We start from the raw sequence: 16,097 nt of genomic DNA, 5'->3' as shown, positions 1-16,097 counted from the left end.
TGACTTAGGATGCCACCCATTAGATAAAATACGGGCGGTTCCGTATTTCACTGAAAGAATAAACGTTTTGTTTTTGAATTATAGTTTCCGGATTTGACCATAATAATGACCTACGGCTCGTATTTCTGTGTGTTATTATATTAGAATAAGTCTATGATTTGATAAAGCAGTCTGACTGAGCGGTGGTAGGCAGCAGCTGGCTCGTAAGCATTCATTCAAACAGCACTTTCCTGCATTTGCCAGCAGCTCTTCGCTGTGCTTCAAGCATTGCGCTGTTTATGACTTCAAGCCTATCAACTCCCGAGATTAGGCTGGTAATAATATGGTGCCTATAAGAACATCCAATAGTCAAAGGTATATCAAATACAAATGGTAAAGAGAAGAATAGTCCTATATTCCTATAATATCTACAACCTAAAACTTCTTACATGGAAAATTGAAAACTCATGTTAAAAGGAACCACCAGCTTTCATATGTTCTCATGTTCTGAGCAAGGAACTTAAACGTTAGCTTTTTTACATGGTAAATATTGCACTTTCTTCTCCAACACTTGTTTTTTGCATTATTTAAACCAAATTGAACATGTTTCATTATTTATTTGAGACTAAATTGATTTTATTGATGTATTATATTAAGTTAAAATAAGTGTTCATTCATTATTGTTGTAATTGTCATTATTACAAATATATACATATATAAAAATAATAAAGAAAATATTAATATATTTATTAAAAATAAATAAATAATATAAATAAATAAAAAATAAATAAATAAATAAAAATCGGCCAATTAATCGGTATCGGCTTTTAAATGGTCCTCCAATAATCGGTATCCAGTGTTGAAAATCATAATCTGTCGACCTCTAGTACGTACATACCCCAACCGAAGCCATGGATTACAGGCAACATCCGCACTAAGCTAAAGGGTAGAGGAGATACTTTCAAGGAGCGGGTTTCTAACCCAGACACTTTAAGAAATCCCGCTATGCCCTCAGATAAACCATCAAACAGGAAAGAGTAAATACACCTGTTGTATTCAGTGAATGTGACAAATACAATTGCTGCCCCTCTCTCGCTCAGCAGAAGTCAATGTCCATGTTGTGAATACATTCTGCAACAGGGACAGTGAGGATGCACGCTACTGAAATACAGACACGCAACTGAAATGCATGCTGTGAGCTCTGGCTGGTCAGCCCTGTTCCAGTCTACAGTTTGTAGTGACACATACAGTGATTCAGAAAAAGGTGACACATACAGTGCACCTTATTACATAGTATTCAGACCCTTTGCTTTGAGACTCTAAATTGAGCTCAGGTGCATCATGTTTCCATTGATCATCCTTGAGATGTTTTACAACTTGGAGTCCACCTGTGGCGTAAATTCAATTGATTGGACATAATATGGAAAGGCACAAAACCAAGCCATGAGGTCGAAGGAATTGTCAGTAGAGCTCCGAGACAGGATTGTGTTGAGCATAGATTGGGGAAGGTTACCTAAAAATTTCTGCAGCATTGAAGGTCCCCAATAACACAGTAGGCTCTATCACTCTTAAATGGAAGAAGTTCAGAACCACCACGACTCTTCCTAGAGCTGGCTGCACGGCCAAACTGAGCAATCGGGGGAGAAGGGACTTGGTCTGGGAGAGGACCAATAACCCAATGGTCATTCTGACAGAGTCCAGAGATCCTCTGTTGAGATGGGAGAACTACCAGAAGAACAATCATCTCTGCAGCACTCCACCAATCAGGCCTTTATGGTAGAAGCCACAGTAAAAAGGCACGGCAGTCCACTGGAGTTGCCAAAAGGCACCTAAAGACTCTCAAACCATAAGAAACTAGATTCTCTGGTCTGATGAAACCAAGATTTAACTCTTTGGCTGAATGCCAAGCGTCACATCTGAAGGAAACCTGGCACCATCCCTATGGTGAAGCATGGTGGTGGCAGCATCATGCTGTGGGGATGTTTTTCAGCAGCAGGGACTGGGAGACTAGTCAGGATCAAGGGAAAGATGAACAGAGCAAAGTACAGAGAGATCCTTGATGAAAACCTACTCCAGAGCGCTCAGGACCTCAGATTGGGGGCAAAGGTCCCTTCCAACAGGACAACGACACTAGCACACAGCCAAGACAACACAGGAGTGGCTTCAGGACAAGTCTCTGACTGTCCTTGAGTGGCCCAGCCAGAGCCCAGACAGGACAAAATCGAACATCTCTGAGAAACCTGAAAATAGCGGTGAAGCGACGCACCCCATCGACCTGACAGAGCTTGAGAGGATCTGCAGAGAAGAAAACTCTCGAAATACAGGTGTGCCAAACTTGTAGCATCATACCAAGAAGATTCAAGGATGCAATCGCTGCCAAAGGTGCTTCAACAAAGGGTCTGAATACTTAGTAAATGTGATATTTCAGTTGTTTTTTTCAAAATTGGGGGGAAAAAATCTAAAAACCTGTTTTTTCTTTTGTCATTATGGGTATTGTGTGTAGATTGATGACGGGGAAAAACTATATAAAACCTCTTAACCTCTCTGCCTAAGTGGATAAAACATCTTAAGGATCGGACCCTTGTTTCCATTTTCACCTAAAATGACGTACCCAAATCTAACTGCCTGTAGCTCAGGACCTGAAGCAAGGATATGCATATTATTGATACCATTTGAAAGGAAACACTTTGAGTTTGTGGAAATGTGAAATTAATGTAGGAGAATATAACACATTAGATCTGGTAATATAAAGAAAACACGTGCTTTTTATTTTTTGAATTATCCATCTGTGAAATGCAGGACAAAGGCCATTATATCCCTTGGGAGTCTGGGGCAATTTACATTTTGGCCACTAGATGGCAGCAGTGTATATGCAACGTTTTAGACTGATCCAATGAACCATTGCATTGCTGTTCTAAATTGTTATCAAGTCTGCCCAAATGTGCCGAATTGTCAATTGATACACAGCAGGGGTTCAAACTGTAGAACCCAGTTCCTACATTTGAATTTAAAATGGATTTTATCAAAACTATGCTACATTTTATCTCATTTATCTCTGGTACCCTCAGGATGACAAATTAGAGCGAGATTACTGAAATGTAAGTATATTATTTACCTCAGAGTGAATGTATCAAACCAGTTGCTGTGATAAGTTTTTTGTTGTTGTGCACTCTCAATAGCATTACCTTTTTCAGTGTAATAGCTACTGTAAATTGGACAGTGCCGTTAGATTCAAAGATTTAAGCTTCTGCCTGTAACAGCAATATTTAGACTTAGGGATGCCACCCATTAGATAAAATACGGGCGGTTCCGTATTTCACTGAAAGAATAAACGTTTTGTTTTTGAAATTATAGTTTCCGGATTTGACCATAATAATGACCTACGGCTCGTATTTCTGTGTGTTATTATATTAGAATTAAGTCTATGATTTGATAAAGCAGTCTGACTGAGCGGTGGTAGGCAGCAGCTGGCTCGTAAGCATTCATTCAAACAGCACTTTCCTGCATTTGCCAGCAGCTCTTCGCTGTGCTTCAAGCATTGCGCTGTTTATGACTTCAAGCCTATCAACTCCCGAGATTAGGCTGGRAATAATATGGTGCCTATAAGAACATCCAATAGTCAAAGGTATATCAAATACAAATGGTAAAGAGAGAAATAGTCCTATAATTCCTATAATATCTACAACCTAAAACTTCTTACATGGGAAAATTGAAAACTCATGTTAAAAGGAACCACCAGCTTTCATATGTTCTCATGTTCTGAGCAAGGAATTTAAACTTGAGCTTTTTTACATGGTAAATATTGCACTTTCTTCTCCAACACTTTGTTTTTGCATTATTTAAACCAAATTGAACATGTTTCATTATTTATTTGAGACTAAATTGATTTTATTGATGTATTATATTAAGTTAAAATAAGTGTTCATTCATTATTGTTGTAATTGTCATTATTACAAATATATACATATATAAAAATAATAAAAGAAAATATATATATTTTATTAAAAATAAATAAATAAATAATAATAAATAAATAAATAAATAAATAAATAAATAAAAATCGGCCAATTAATCGGTATCGGCTTTTAAATGGTCCTCCAATAATCGGTATCAGTGTTGAAAAATCATAATCTGTCGACCTCTAGTACGTACATACCCCAACCAGAAGCCATGGATTACAGGCAACATCCGCACTAAGCTAAAGGGTAGAGGAGATACTTTCAAGGAGCGGGTTTCTAACCCAGACACTTATAAGAAATCCCGCTATGCCCTCAGATAAACCATCAAACAGGCAAAGAGTAAATACACCTGTTGTATTCAGTGAATGTGACAAATACAATTGCTGCCCCTCTCTCGCTCAGCAGAAGTCAATGTCCATGTTGTGAATACATTCTGCAACAGGGACAGTGAGGATGCACGCTACTGAAATACAGACACGCAACTGAAATGCATGCTGTGAGCTCTGGCTGGTCAGCCCTGTTACCAGTCTTACAGTTTGTAGTGACACATACAGTGCATTCAGAAAAAGGTGACACATACAGTGCACCTTATTACATAAGTATTCAGACCCTTTGCTTTGAGACTCTAAATTGAGCTCAGGTGCATCATGTTTCCATTGATCATCCTTGAGATGTTTCTACAACTTGGAGTCCACCTGTGCGTAAATTCAATTGATTGGACATAATATGGAAAGGCACAAAACCAAGCCATGAGGTCGAAGGAATTGTCAGTAGAGCTCCGAGACAGGATTGTGTTGAGGCATAGATCTGGGGAAGGTTACCTAAAKATTTCTGCAGCATTGAAGGTCCCCAAMAACACAGTAGGCTCTATCACTCTTAAATGGAAGAAGTTCAGAACCACCACGACTCTTCCTAGAGCTGGCTGCACGGCCAAACTGAGCAATCGGGGGAGAAGGGACTTGGTCTGGGAGAGGACCAATAACCCAATGGTCATTCTGACAGAGCTCCAGAGATCCTCTGTTGAGATGGGAGAACCTACCAGAAGAACAACCATCTCTGCAGCACTCCACCAATCAGGCCTTTATGGTAGAAGCCACTCCTCAGTAAAAGGCACGGCAGTCCACTTGGAGTTTGCCAAAAGGCACCTAAAGACTCTCAAACCATAAGAAACTAGATTCTCTGGTCTGATGAAACCAAGATTTAACTCTTTGGCCTGAATGCCAAGCGTCACATCTGAAGGAAACCTGGCACCATCCCTATGGTGAAGCATGGTGGTGGCAGCATCATGCTGTGGGGATGTCTTTCAGCAGCAGGGACTGGGAGACTAGTCAGGATCAAGGGAAAGATGAACAGAGCAAGTACAGAGAGATCCTTGATGAAAACCTACTCCAGAGCGCTCAGGACCTCAGATTTGGGGGCAAAGTTCACCTTCCAACAGGACAACGACACTAAGCACACAGCCAAAGACAACACAGGAGTGGCTTCAGGACAAGTTCTGACTGTCCTTGAGTGCCCAGCCAGAGCCCAGACAGGAACAAAATCGAACATCTCTGGGAAAACCTGAAAATAGCGGTGAACGACGCACCCCATCCGACCTGACACCGAGGCTTGAGAGGATCTGCAGAGAAGAAACTCTCGAAATACAGGTGCCAAACTTGTAGCATCATACAAGAAGATTCAAGGATGCAATCGCTGCCAAAGGTGCTTCAACAAAGGGTCTGAACTTACGTAAATGTGATTATTTCAGTTGTTTTTTTCAAAATTGGGGGGAAAAATTCTAAAAACCTGTTTTTTCTTTTGTCATTATGGGGTATTGTGTGTAGATTGATGACGGGGAAAAACTATATAAAACCTCTTAACCTCTCTAGCCTAAGTGGATAAAACATCTTAAGGATCGGACRCTTGTTTCCATTTTCACCTAAAATGACGTACCCAAATCTAACTGCCTGTAGCTCAGGACCTGAAGCAAGGATATGCATATTATTGATACCATTTGAAAGGAAACACTTTGAAGTTTGTGGAAATGTGAAATTAATGTAGGAGAATATAACACATTAGATCTGGTAATATAAAGAAAAACACGTGCTTTTTATTTTTTGAATTATCCATCTGTGAAATGCAGGACAAAGGCCATTATATCCCTTGGGAGTCTGGGCGCAATTTACATTTTGGCCACTAGATGGCAGCAGTGTATATGCAACGTTTTAGACTGATCCAATGAACCATTGCATTGCTGTTCTAAATGTTGTATCAAGTCTGCCCAAATGTGCCGAATTGGTCAATTGATACACAGCAGGGGTTCAAACTGTAGAACCCAGTTCCTACATTTGAATTTAAAATGGATTTTATCAAAACTATGCTACATTTTATCTCATTTATCTCTGGTACCCTCAGGATGACAAATTAGAGCGAGATTACTGAATGTAAGTATATTATTTACCTTCAGAGGTGAATGTATCAAACCAGTTGCTGTGATAAGTTTTTTGTTGTTGTGCACTCTCAATAGCATTACCTTTTTCAGTGTAATAGCTACTGTAAATTGGACAGTGCCGTTAGATTAACAAGAATTTAAGCTTTCTGCCCATATAAGACATGTCTATGTCCTGGGAAATGTTCTTGTTACTTACAGCGTCATGCTAATCACATTAGCGCACGTTAGCTCAACTGTCCCGCGAGGGGGGGACACCGATCCCGTGGAGGTTAATCCATTTTAGAATAAGGCTGTAACGTAACAAAATGTGGAAAAAGTGGTCTGAACACTTCCCGAATGCACTGTAGAGGTTATCAGTATAACTGACCCATGCTAGAATCCAACCCCCATCCTTGGTATTATCAGAACCATACCCCAACCCACTTTCATTGAAGCACATCTTGGAATTCACACATCAGATGAAAGCTGTTAAAATAATGCATACAGTACTATGGGGGTCCGGAGGAGACAGGCCTATAAAGTACAAGGAAGGGGTGGATCTTAACCAATCCTAAATGTCAAATGTCCAATCTATTTCACAGAATGAGAGAGAAACAAATACTGTATGTATGGAATGGTGACAGGCTATTGACACCAAAGTAGTGAAAATTTTAAATACAATGTTACGTTGAGTTTCAACAAAACATCTGCTTTGGGCTGGATGTGTCAATGTGTAGTTCATACATGCAGAAATTCTGTCTTACCTCAATTATCCACGAAATCCCTAGTTTGAAAGCGACTGTTTTCTGGAAGCTGTGCGCGCCATTTTCCCTACATGCACCCCCACGTGGGCCAGTCCCCTAGCGATTCAAGTTTCAGCCAATGAGCTTCAGCCCCTCACGATTTGAGTGACAACTAGCAAGATGCACACACAGCAGAGCGAGAGAGCAACGACATGGTGCACATATCTGCATATTTGTGAAGTAATGTAGTACGCAATTTTCGGCAACCCATTTTGGGTCATGGCTGCTACTTTCAGAACTAGTGGCTAAAAAGAAGAAAAAAGTACCAGAGAAAATCTTTAAAAGGGTCGGTAGCATAAATGTCCCCACATATAACATATGGATTTGCATTAGTATACGCATGAAAAGTCCCAATAAAAAGTGAGGTGTAACTTTGCAAAGGTATTGTTTTCCTTTATTCAACCCGCCCGTTTTCCTTCATGACCCTAAACSCGCCCGCCCCGCYGATATAACKTGCAGTCCCCACGGTTCTGAGTCAAACCGTGCATCACTGCCTAGCTAAATAAAGGTTAAATAACATTTAAGAAATAAAATCACTATTACATATCTACCTCAATTACCTGGTACCCATGCACATCGACTCGGTACTGGTACGCCCTGTATATAGGCATGTTCTTTTCTACTCCCTATATATATATACATACATACATACATACATACACAGTTGAAGTCGGAAGTTTACATACACTTAGGTTGGAGTCATTAAAACTCGTTTTTCAACCACTCCACAATTTTCATGTTAACAAACATAGTTTTGGCAGTCGGGTTAGGACATCTACTTTGTGGCATGACACAAGTCAATTTTTCCAACAATTGTTTACAGACAGATTATTTCACCTTATATTCACTGTATCACAATTCCAGTGGGTCAGAAATGTACATACACTAAGTTGACTGTGCCTTTTTAAACAGCTTGGAAAATTCAGAAAATGATGTCATGGCTTTAGAAGCTTCTGATAGGCTAATTGACATAATTTGAGTCAATTGGAGGTGTACCTGTGGAATGTATTAAGGCCTACCTTCAAACTCAGTGCTTTTGCTTGACATCATGGGAAAAATCAAGAATCACCAAGACCTCAGAAAAAAAATTTAAGACCTCACACAGTCTGGTTCATCCTTGGGAGCAATTTCAAACGCCTGAAGGTATGCGTTCATCTGTACAGAACAAAGTATGCAGTATAAACACGCATGGACCACGCAGCCGCATACCGTCAGGAAGTAGACGCGTTCTGTCTCCTAGAGATGAATGTACTTTGGTGCGAAAAGTGCAAATCAATCCAGGAACAGCAGCAAAGGACATTGTGAAGATGCTGGCGGAAACAGGTACAAAAGTATCTACATCCACAGCAAATCCAGTCTCATATCGACCTACTACGCCCTCAGCATGGCAGAAGCCACTGCTCAAAACCGCCGTAAAAAAGCAGACTACGGTTTGCAACTGCACATGGGGACAAAAGATCGTACTTTTTGGAGAAATGTCCTCTGGTCTGATGAAACAAAAATGAACTGTTTGGCATAATGACCATGGTTATTGTTGGAGGAAAAAGGGGGAGGCTGGCAAGTCGAAGAAACACCATCCCAACCGGTGAAGCACGGGGGTGGCAGCATCATGTTTGTAGGAGTGCTTTTTCTGCAGGAGGGACTGGTGCACTCACAAAATAGATGGCCTCATGAGGCAGGAAAATTATGTGGATATGTTACAGCACATCTCAAGACATAGTCAGGAAGTTAAAGCTTGGTTCAAATGGGTCTTCAAATGGACAGTGACCCAAAGCAAACTTCCAAAGTTGTGGCAAAATGTCCTTAAGGACAACAAAGTCAAGGTATTGGAGTGGCCAAACACAAAGCCCTGACCTCAATCCTATAGAAAAAAGCGTGTACGAGAAAGGAGGCCTAAAAACCTGACTCAGTTACACCAGCTCTGTGAGGAGGAATATGCCAAAATTCACCCAACTTTTTGTGGGAAGCTTGTGGAAGGCTACCCGAAACATTTGACCAAGTTAAACAATTTAAAGGCAATGCTAACCAAATATCTAATTGAGTGTATGTAAACGCTGACCCACTGGAATGTGATGAAAAATAAAAAGCTGAAATAAATCACTCTACTATTATTCTGACATTTCAAATTCTTAAAATAAAGTGGTGATCCTAACTGACCTGAGACAGGGAATTTTTACTAGGATTAATGTCAGGAATTGTGAAAAACTGAGTTCAAATGTATTGGCTAAGGTGTATGTAAACTTCCGACTTCAACTGTAAGCCATGTTAATTTTACTTGTTATTTTTATTCGTTACCGCATTTGTATTAATTCCTCATGTCATCTGTTTATTTATTTATTGAATTTGATCTTTAACTCTGTATTTTTGGAAATGCACGTGTAGGGGTAAACATTCCACTGTTAGTCTACACTTGCCTACGAAGCACGTGACAAATTTCATTCAATTTGATTTTGCAGGGCATTGAATTCATTTACTAATTCAGTTCGTTCTTGTTTACATGTTGAATGAAATGGCTGCCTCTAAGCTGGTTGGAGGGAACGCCAACCTTTATCGAACTTTTAAGATAAAATGAAACACATGTAATGAATGCAGGTGTGCGTGCTCTGAGCACCATCTGTGTGTGTGTGTGTGTGTGTGTGTGTGCGCGTGTGTGTGTGCACAAGCTTGTGTGTGTGTTTCGCAGAGTGGGATTCGTAGCTCAAGAGGCCAATGTCTTGCTTTTAACAGAGGCCATTACCCAGACATCACGCTGCTGAAATCACACAAATGATAGATAATAACACTATTACAGCCAGCCAGGCAGCAGACATGTCAAAACATCCCTATCTATCTGCTAGATTAGGAGACAGACTAAAGCGATCTCTTTTGGCAAAACAAACCCTATTAACCTCCCCTGCCCCCCCCCCTCCTATCCCCTCCCTGGGGGCCAGTGTGCTCCACAGTGGCCTAATGGCTCATGGAAGGGTGGCCAAGCCAGTCAGCTCCCCTTTTCCTGTGTCCATGAAGGAATTCCTACKTCCACAGACCGCGTTCTACTGTTGCCTGAACAACATGTCTGCAGAGGAGAGATTGTCAGCTCAGAGTATCCTAGATTAAGCATCTCAGAGGTTTTTGCTTTCCTTTTTTCCCCCCACCTCAGTCTTCTCTTTTTTTGRAAACCCAATCCCAAAACAATGGGCTTTAGTCACAGCTGGCTAAAACACAGCTCAACAAAGCCAAACTGGATTCTGTTGATGTTAAAAATGACAAACTCAGTACCGTCCAAACGAACAAGAGGGGTGATGTTTCTCTCTTCCTGGCATCCACACTTCAAAGACAAGCTACAGGAAGAGAAGCACCTACAGACTTGAAGCTTTTGAAGGTTTACACAACTGCTGCTGTGCATCCCATGAATATTCATACACATTAAAAAAACGTACCACGTCAAAACTTTCAACATCTGTTTTTCTATCGTCTCGTACCAGGATGGTAATCCTAAAACCTTGTCATTAACAAAAGCACAGTGCCAGAAAAGGGGATTCATTAACCCGCTATTTATAACCCGGAGAGGAGCAATTCTCCTCTTCCACAAGAAAATTCTGCTTCGCAGAAACCTGTTTCTGGAGCTGCTCAAAAAATAATAATTCGAAATGGTTATGTTAACAAGGAGAACATAAAATCAAATCAGCTTATTAATAATAGCCTGCACTGAAAGCATGACAAAAACCCGATGTGGCAGATAAATGGCCATATATGCACTCAAACACGGTGACCATTTTCCTCATCCACTACTATGGCCGTGAAACGAGGAGTATTCTATTCTGTAAATAAGAAATTATTCAGAGGACCAGAATATTGCTTTGGACAATTTGCTTTTCAAATTAGAAGAGGGAATTCAGTCTGCCTTGCTGTAGCAGTAGTCCAATATCACACTTGACATGTAAATACAGTACAGGCCAGGGTGGAATTCTTTGGCAGATGAGAAATACGCTTTTACATTTTTTTATGAAATTCCACGCAACAACAGTTGTTGATACAGATCTACTTGACACGTTGCCCTTCCTCAGAAATGTTGCTTTAGAAAAAAAACATTCTCAAAAGCATGCAGGTTAATTGGTGTATCTATGACATATTGCTATCAGCAAAGTGAAGCGGACTCCTGCCATACTGAGCTAAATGCTGTATCTAGCCTATCTGTATGTCTTCCTGTGCCTACAGATTCACACGACAGATGTGGGTGAAACACATGTCATACCTTTAAAATCTATTGGAGTGGAACGGTTGCCCTGAGACGCAGCTGTAGGCTAACTAACTATAGAGTCTGACGCCATAGAGGTCTACAGTCATGTCTCGGGGCAAGGGTCAGTACAGAGGTCAATAATCTAAACAACAACACAAACAKGATGATGCACATAACTCCTACAGTACCTTACAGAGTACATCAGGGTTGGACAAGTTTAGTACCTTCCAGTTTCCCTCAGGTTTGTACCTTGTGAACATGACCCAGTATAATRTTCTCTTTACCCAGTGAGTCCACAAAATTAACTATTTCACCCTCAATGGGAAACACAAGAGGGTTTCTCAACAACCGTGACTAACTCTATCGTATACAGTGTAGTACGCCTATAGTCTGTGAAATCCCCCCACAGAAATAATTCATTCTTACAACTTAGTTTGTCAGAGTACATTAGATTAGCATTCCACGCTAGCTCTCTCACTCGCTTTCTATCACTTCCCCCTCTCCCCTGCSCTCTTTCTCCCGCTCTCACCTTCACTCTCTCTCTCCGCTCTGCTAGGAATGGTGCTTCATAAATGGCTGAACATCCTGTTCAYAGGCGCAACATGTCCCCTGCAGGGAAGGGAAGGGAGAGGCTGCCATCTTGGGGTAATTATGGAAGAGGGATTTATCCTGCCTGCCTGCCGCTGTCTGTCTGAGCCCACACAATCCACATCACATCAKACCCCACAGCAGCAAATAGGTGCATTTAATAGCATTTTATTTGATTTATTAATATATTTAACCAGGTCCCATTGAAGTCAGAATACCTTTTTTCTAAGGGAAACCTGCATGGATGGGTGGTTTGTGGACATCTGTGCTGAATCACAATAGTAATGTAGAACCCAAATAAACCAGTCGTGGCAAAACTTTACCCTGAGGTTGTCAAACCCAGTTTAACTAATGAACACAGAAAATACATAATGCAGTAATATTCRTTGACCGTACCTCTATGTCTGCCTATTCATGACCTCTGCTCTGCTGCATCAAACAACATCAAACCTGAATCCCATCAAGGCGACACCTCACAAATGCATCAGACAGCTGCGTTATCACACATTGAAGTCTCAGAAGCAAAAACAAAGACTGAGATAAGTAGTCTGGGATAAGTGCGCCCAGGGACCTGAGCATACGAGGAGAGAAAGAGAGAGAAAATACTTTATTTGAGGGGAGATTTTGAATGCGTCCCAAATAACACCCTATTTCTGAGAGCCCTATGGTCAAAGGTAGTGCACTATATAGGGCATATGATGCCATTTGTGACTGAGTCTTTTTCATTAGCAGCCAGGGCCACATTTGGCTTCCCACGGTGCTTCAGAACAAAGAGTATGTCTGAAAGCAGGGAGCCTTCACGTGGCTGTGTGGCGCTCTAATTGCTCTCTCCCCCTCTCCCTCCCTCTCTTGTGGAGCCAACAGTGTCAACAGGTCCTCCATTTTAAAAACAGCACAGGGGAGTTATAGGGGAGCAGAGCGTCACTGCTCAGCCAGCCATTGGCAGAAGGGCCTACTCCAGAGGTGGAGGGAGAGAAAGGGCGAGAGTGTGTATCCAAATCCACTTGATCTACTAACAAGGTCCCAGCTTGTCTGACAGCAAACAAACAAACAAAAGTTGATGTAAACGTGGTTAAAACTTGGTTACTTACAGGACTGACACAATGTCACCTCGACGTACTTGGTAGTTCCTCACACTCCAGCGGTTCAGGAGCACCACGTCAGACCCTGTCACATTCCCCTCAGGATTCAGGGAAGGCTGAGACGACACACACATGCACACAAACACAAAAGAGGTGAGTCAGTCACATCAGAAAGAAACAAGGGAAACGAGCAACATTGTCATCAGTGGCCTGGACAGAAGAACAGCAGCTAGGGCCAAGCATAGGGCAACCAGGGAACAGAAGACAGACTGAATGACATATTCCTCTTAGAGAAGTGAAGCGGACTCCTGCCATACTGAGCTAAATACTGTATCTAGCCTATCAAATCAAAGTTTATTTGTCACGTACGCCGAATAAAACAGTGAAATGCTTACTTACAGGCTCATACCAACAGTTCAAAAAAAGGTATTAGGTGAACAATAGATAAGTAAAAAGGTAAAACAACAGTAAAAAAAACTGTGAAAAATAACAGTAGCGAGGCTACATACAGGCACCGGTTAGTCGGGCTGATTGAGGTAGTATGTACATGTAGATTTGTTAAAGTGACTATGCATATAAGATAAACAGAGAGTAGCAGTAGCGTAAAAGAGGGGTTGGTGGGACAGAATGCAGATAGCCRAGTTAGCCAATGTGAGGGGGCACTGGTTGMTCGGGCCAATTGAGGTAGTACAGTTGACATACACCTTAGCCAAATACATTTGAACTCAGTTTTTCACAATTCCTGACATTTAATCCTAGTAAAAATGCCCTGTCTTAGGTCAGTTCATTGTAAGAATGTGAAATGTCAGAATAATAGCAAAGAGAATGATTTATTTCAGCTTATATTTCTTTCATCACATTCACAGTGGGTCAGAAGTTTACATACACTCAATTAGTATTTGGTAACATTGCCTTAAAATTGTTTAACTTGGATCAAATGTTTCAGGTAGCCTTCCACAATTTCCCACAACAAGTTGGGTGAAGTTTGGCCCATTCCACCTCTCAGAGCATGGTGTAACTGAGTAGGATTCTAGGCCTCCTTGCTCGCACACACTTTCTCAGTTCTGCCACACATTTTCTATAGGATTGAGGTCAGGCTTTGTGTGATGGCACTCCAATGCCTTGACTTTGTTGTCCTTAAGCCATTTTGCCACAACTTTGAAAGTATGCTTGGGGTCATTGTCCATTTGGAAGACCCATTTGCGACCCAAGCTTTAACTTCCTGACTGATGTCTTGAGATGTTGCTTCATATATCCACATAATTTTCCTCCCTCATGATGCCATCTATTTTGTGAAGTGCACCAGTCCTCCTACAGCAAAGCACCCCCACAACATGATGCTGCCACCCCCGTGCTTCATGGAGGGATGGTGTTCTTCGGCTTGCAAAGCCTCCCCCTTTTTCTCCTAACATAACAATGGTAATTAAGGCCAAACAGTTATATTTTTGTTTCATCAGACCAGAGACATTTCTCCAAAAAGTACGATCTTGTCCCCATGTGCAGTTGCAAACCGTAGTCCTGTGGCGGTTTTGCGAGCAGTGGCTTCTTCTTGCTGAGCGGCCCTTTCAGTGTTGTCGATATTAGCGACTCGTTTTACTGTGGATATAGATACTTTTGTACCGGTTTTCCTCCAGCATCTTCCAGGTCCTTTGCTGTTTGTTCTGGATTGATTTGCACTTTTCGCACCAAAGGTACGTTCATCTCTAGGAGACAGAACCTGAGCGCTATGACGGCTGCGTGGTACCCATGGTGTTTAATACTTCGTACTATTGTTCTGTACAGGATGAACGTGGTACCTTCAGCCGTTGGAAATTGCTCCCAAGGATGAAACCAGCAACCTGTGGAGCGAAATTTTTCTGAGGTCTTGGCTGATTTCTTTTGATTTTCCTATGATGTCAAGCACAAAGAGGCACTGAGTTTGAAGTAGCGCCTTGAAATACATCCACAGGTAACACCTCCAATTGACTCAAATTATGTCAATTAGCCTATCAGAAGCTTCTACACCATGACATCAATTTTCTGAATTTTCCAAGCTGTTTAAAAAGGCACAGTCAACTTAGTGGTGTCACACTTCTGACCCCTGGAATAGTGATACAGTGAATTATAATGAAATAATCTGTGTTGAAAGAATTGTTGGAAAAATACTTGTGTCATGCCACAAATAGATGTTCCTAACCGACTTGCAGAAAACATATAGTTTGTTAACAAGAAATTTGTGGAATGGTTGAAAAAATTTGTTTTAATGACTCCTACCTAAAGTATATGTAAACTTCCGACGTCAACTGTATGTACATGAATGTATAGTTAAAGTGACTATGCACATATGATAAACAGAGAGTAGCAGTAGCGTAAAAGAGAGGTTGGGGGGAGGCACACAATGCAAATAGTCAGGGTAGCCATTTGACTACCTGTTCAGAAATCTTATGGCTTGGGGGTAAAAACTGTTGAGAAGCCTTTTTGTCCTAGACTTGGCACTACGGTACCACTTGCCGTGCGGTAGTAGAGAGACCAGTCTGTCTTTTTAGGGCCTTCGCCTGGTGCAGAGGTCCTGGATGGCAGGCAGCTTAGCCCCAGTGATGTACTGGGCCGTACGCACTACCCTCTGTAGTGCCTTGCGATCGGAGGGTGATCAATTGCCYRACCAGGCAGTGATGCAACCAGTCAGGGTGCTCTTGATGTTGCATCTGTAGAACCTTTTGAGGATCTGAGGACCCATGCCAAATKTTTTTAGTTTCCTGAGGGGGAATAGGCTTTGTCGTGCCCTCTTCACAACTGTCTTGGTGTGGACCATTCTAGTTTGTTGGTGATGTGGACACCAAGGAACTTGAAGCTCTCAACTTGCTCCACTGCAGCCCCGTCGATGAGAATGGMGGCGTGCTCGGTCCTCCTTTTCCTGTAGTCCACAATCATCTCCTTAGTCATGGTTATGTTGAGGGATAGGTTGTTATTCTGTCACCACCCGGCAAGGACCCTGACCTCCTCCCTGTAGGCTGTCTCGTCGTTGTCGGTGATCAGCCCAACCACTGTTGTGTCGTCTGCAAACTTAATGATGGTGTT

At 41.6% G+C, this 16,097-nt stretch overlaps 1 protein-coding gene across 1 annotated transcript in view; it reads right to left on the bottom strand.

Annotated features, from left to right (window-relative positions):
- Window positions 1-16,097, bottom strand: part of immp2l (inner mitochondrial membrane peptidase subunit 2) — a 149,509-nt gene that overhangs the window by 95,228 nt on the left and 38,184 nt on the right. Inside the window, 1 exon segment of the mRNA XM_070435304.1 lies at window positions 13,050-13,156. Within this exon segment, the coding sequence (XP_070291405.1) occupies window positions 13,050-13,156 (107 nt within the window).

This window comes from Salvelinus sp. IW2-2015, linkage group LG26, assembly GCF_002910315.2.
Source record: "Salvelinus sp. IW2-2015 linkage group LG26, ASM291031v2, whole genome shotgun sequence".
NCBI lineage: Eukaryota > Metazoa > Chordata > Actinopteri > Salmoniformes > Salmonidae > Salvelinus > Salvelinus sp. IW2-2015.
The sequence above is the reverse complement of the archived record's forward strand: the minus strand, read 5'-3'. Positions and strand labels throughout refer to the sequence as shown.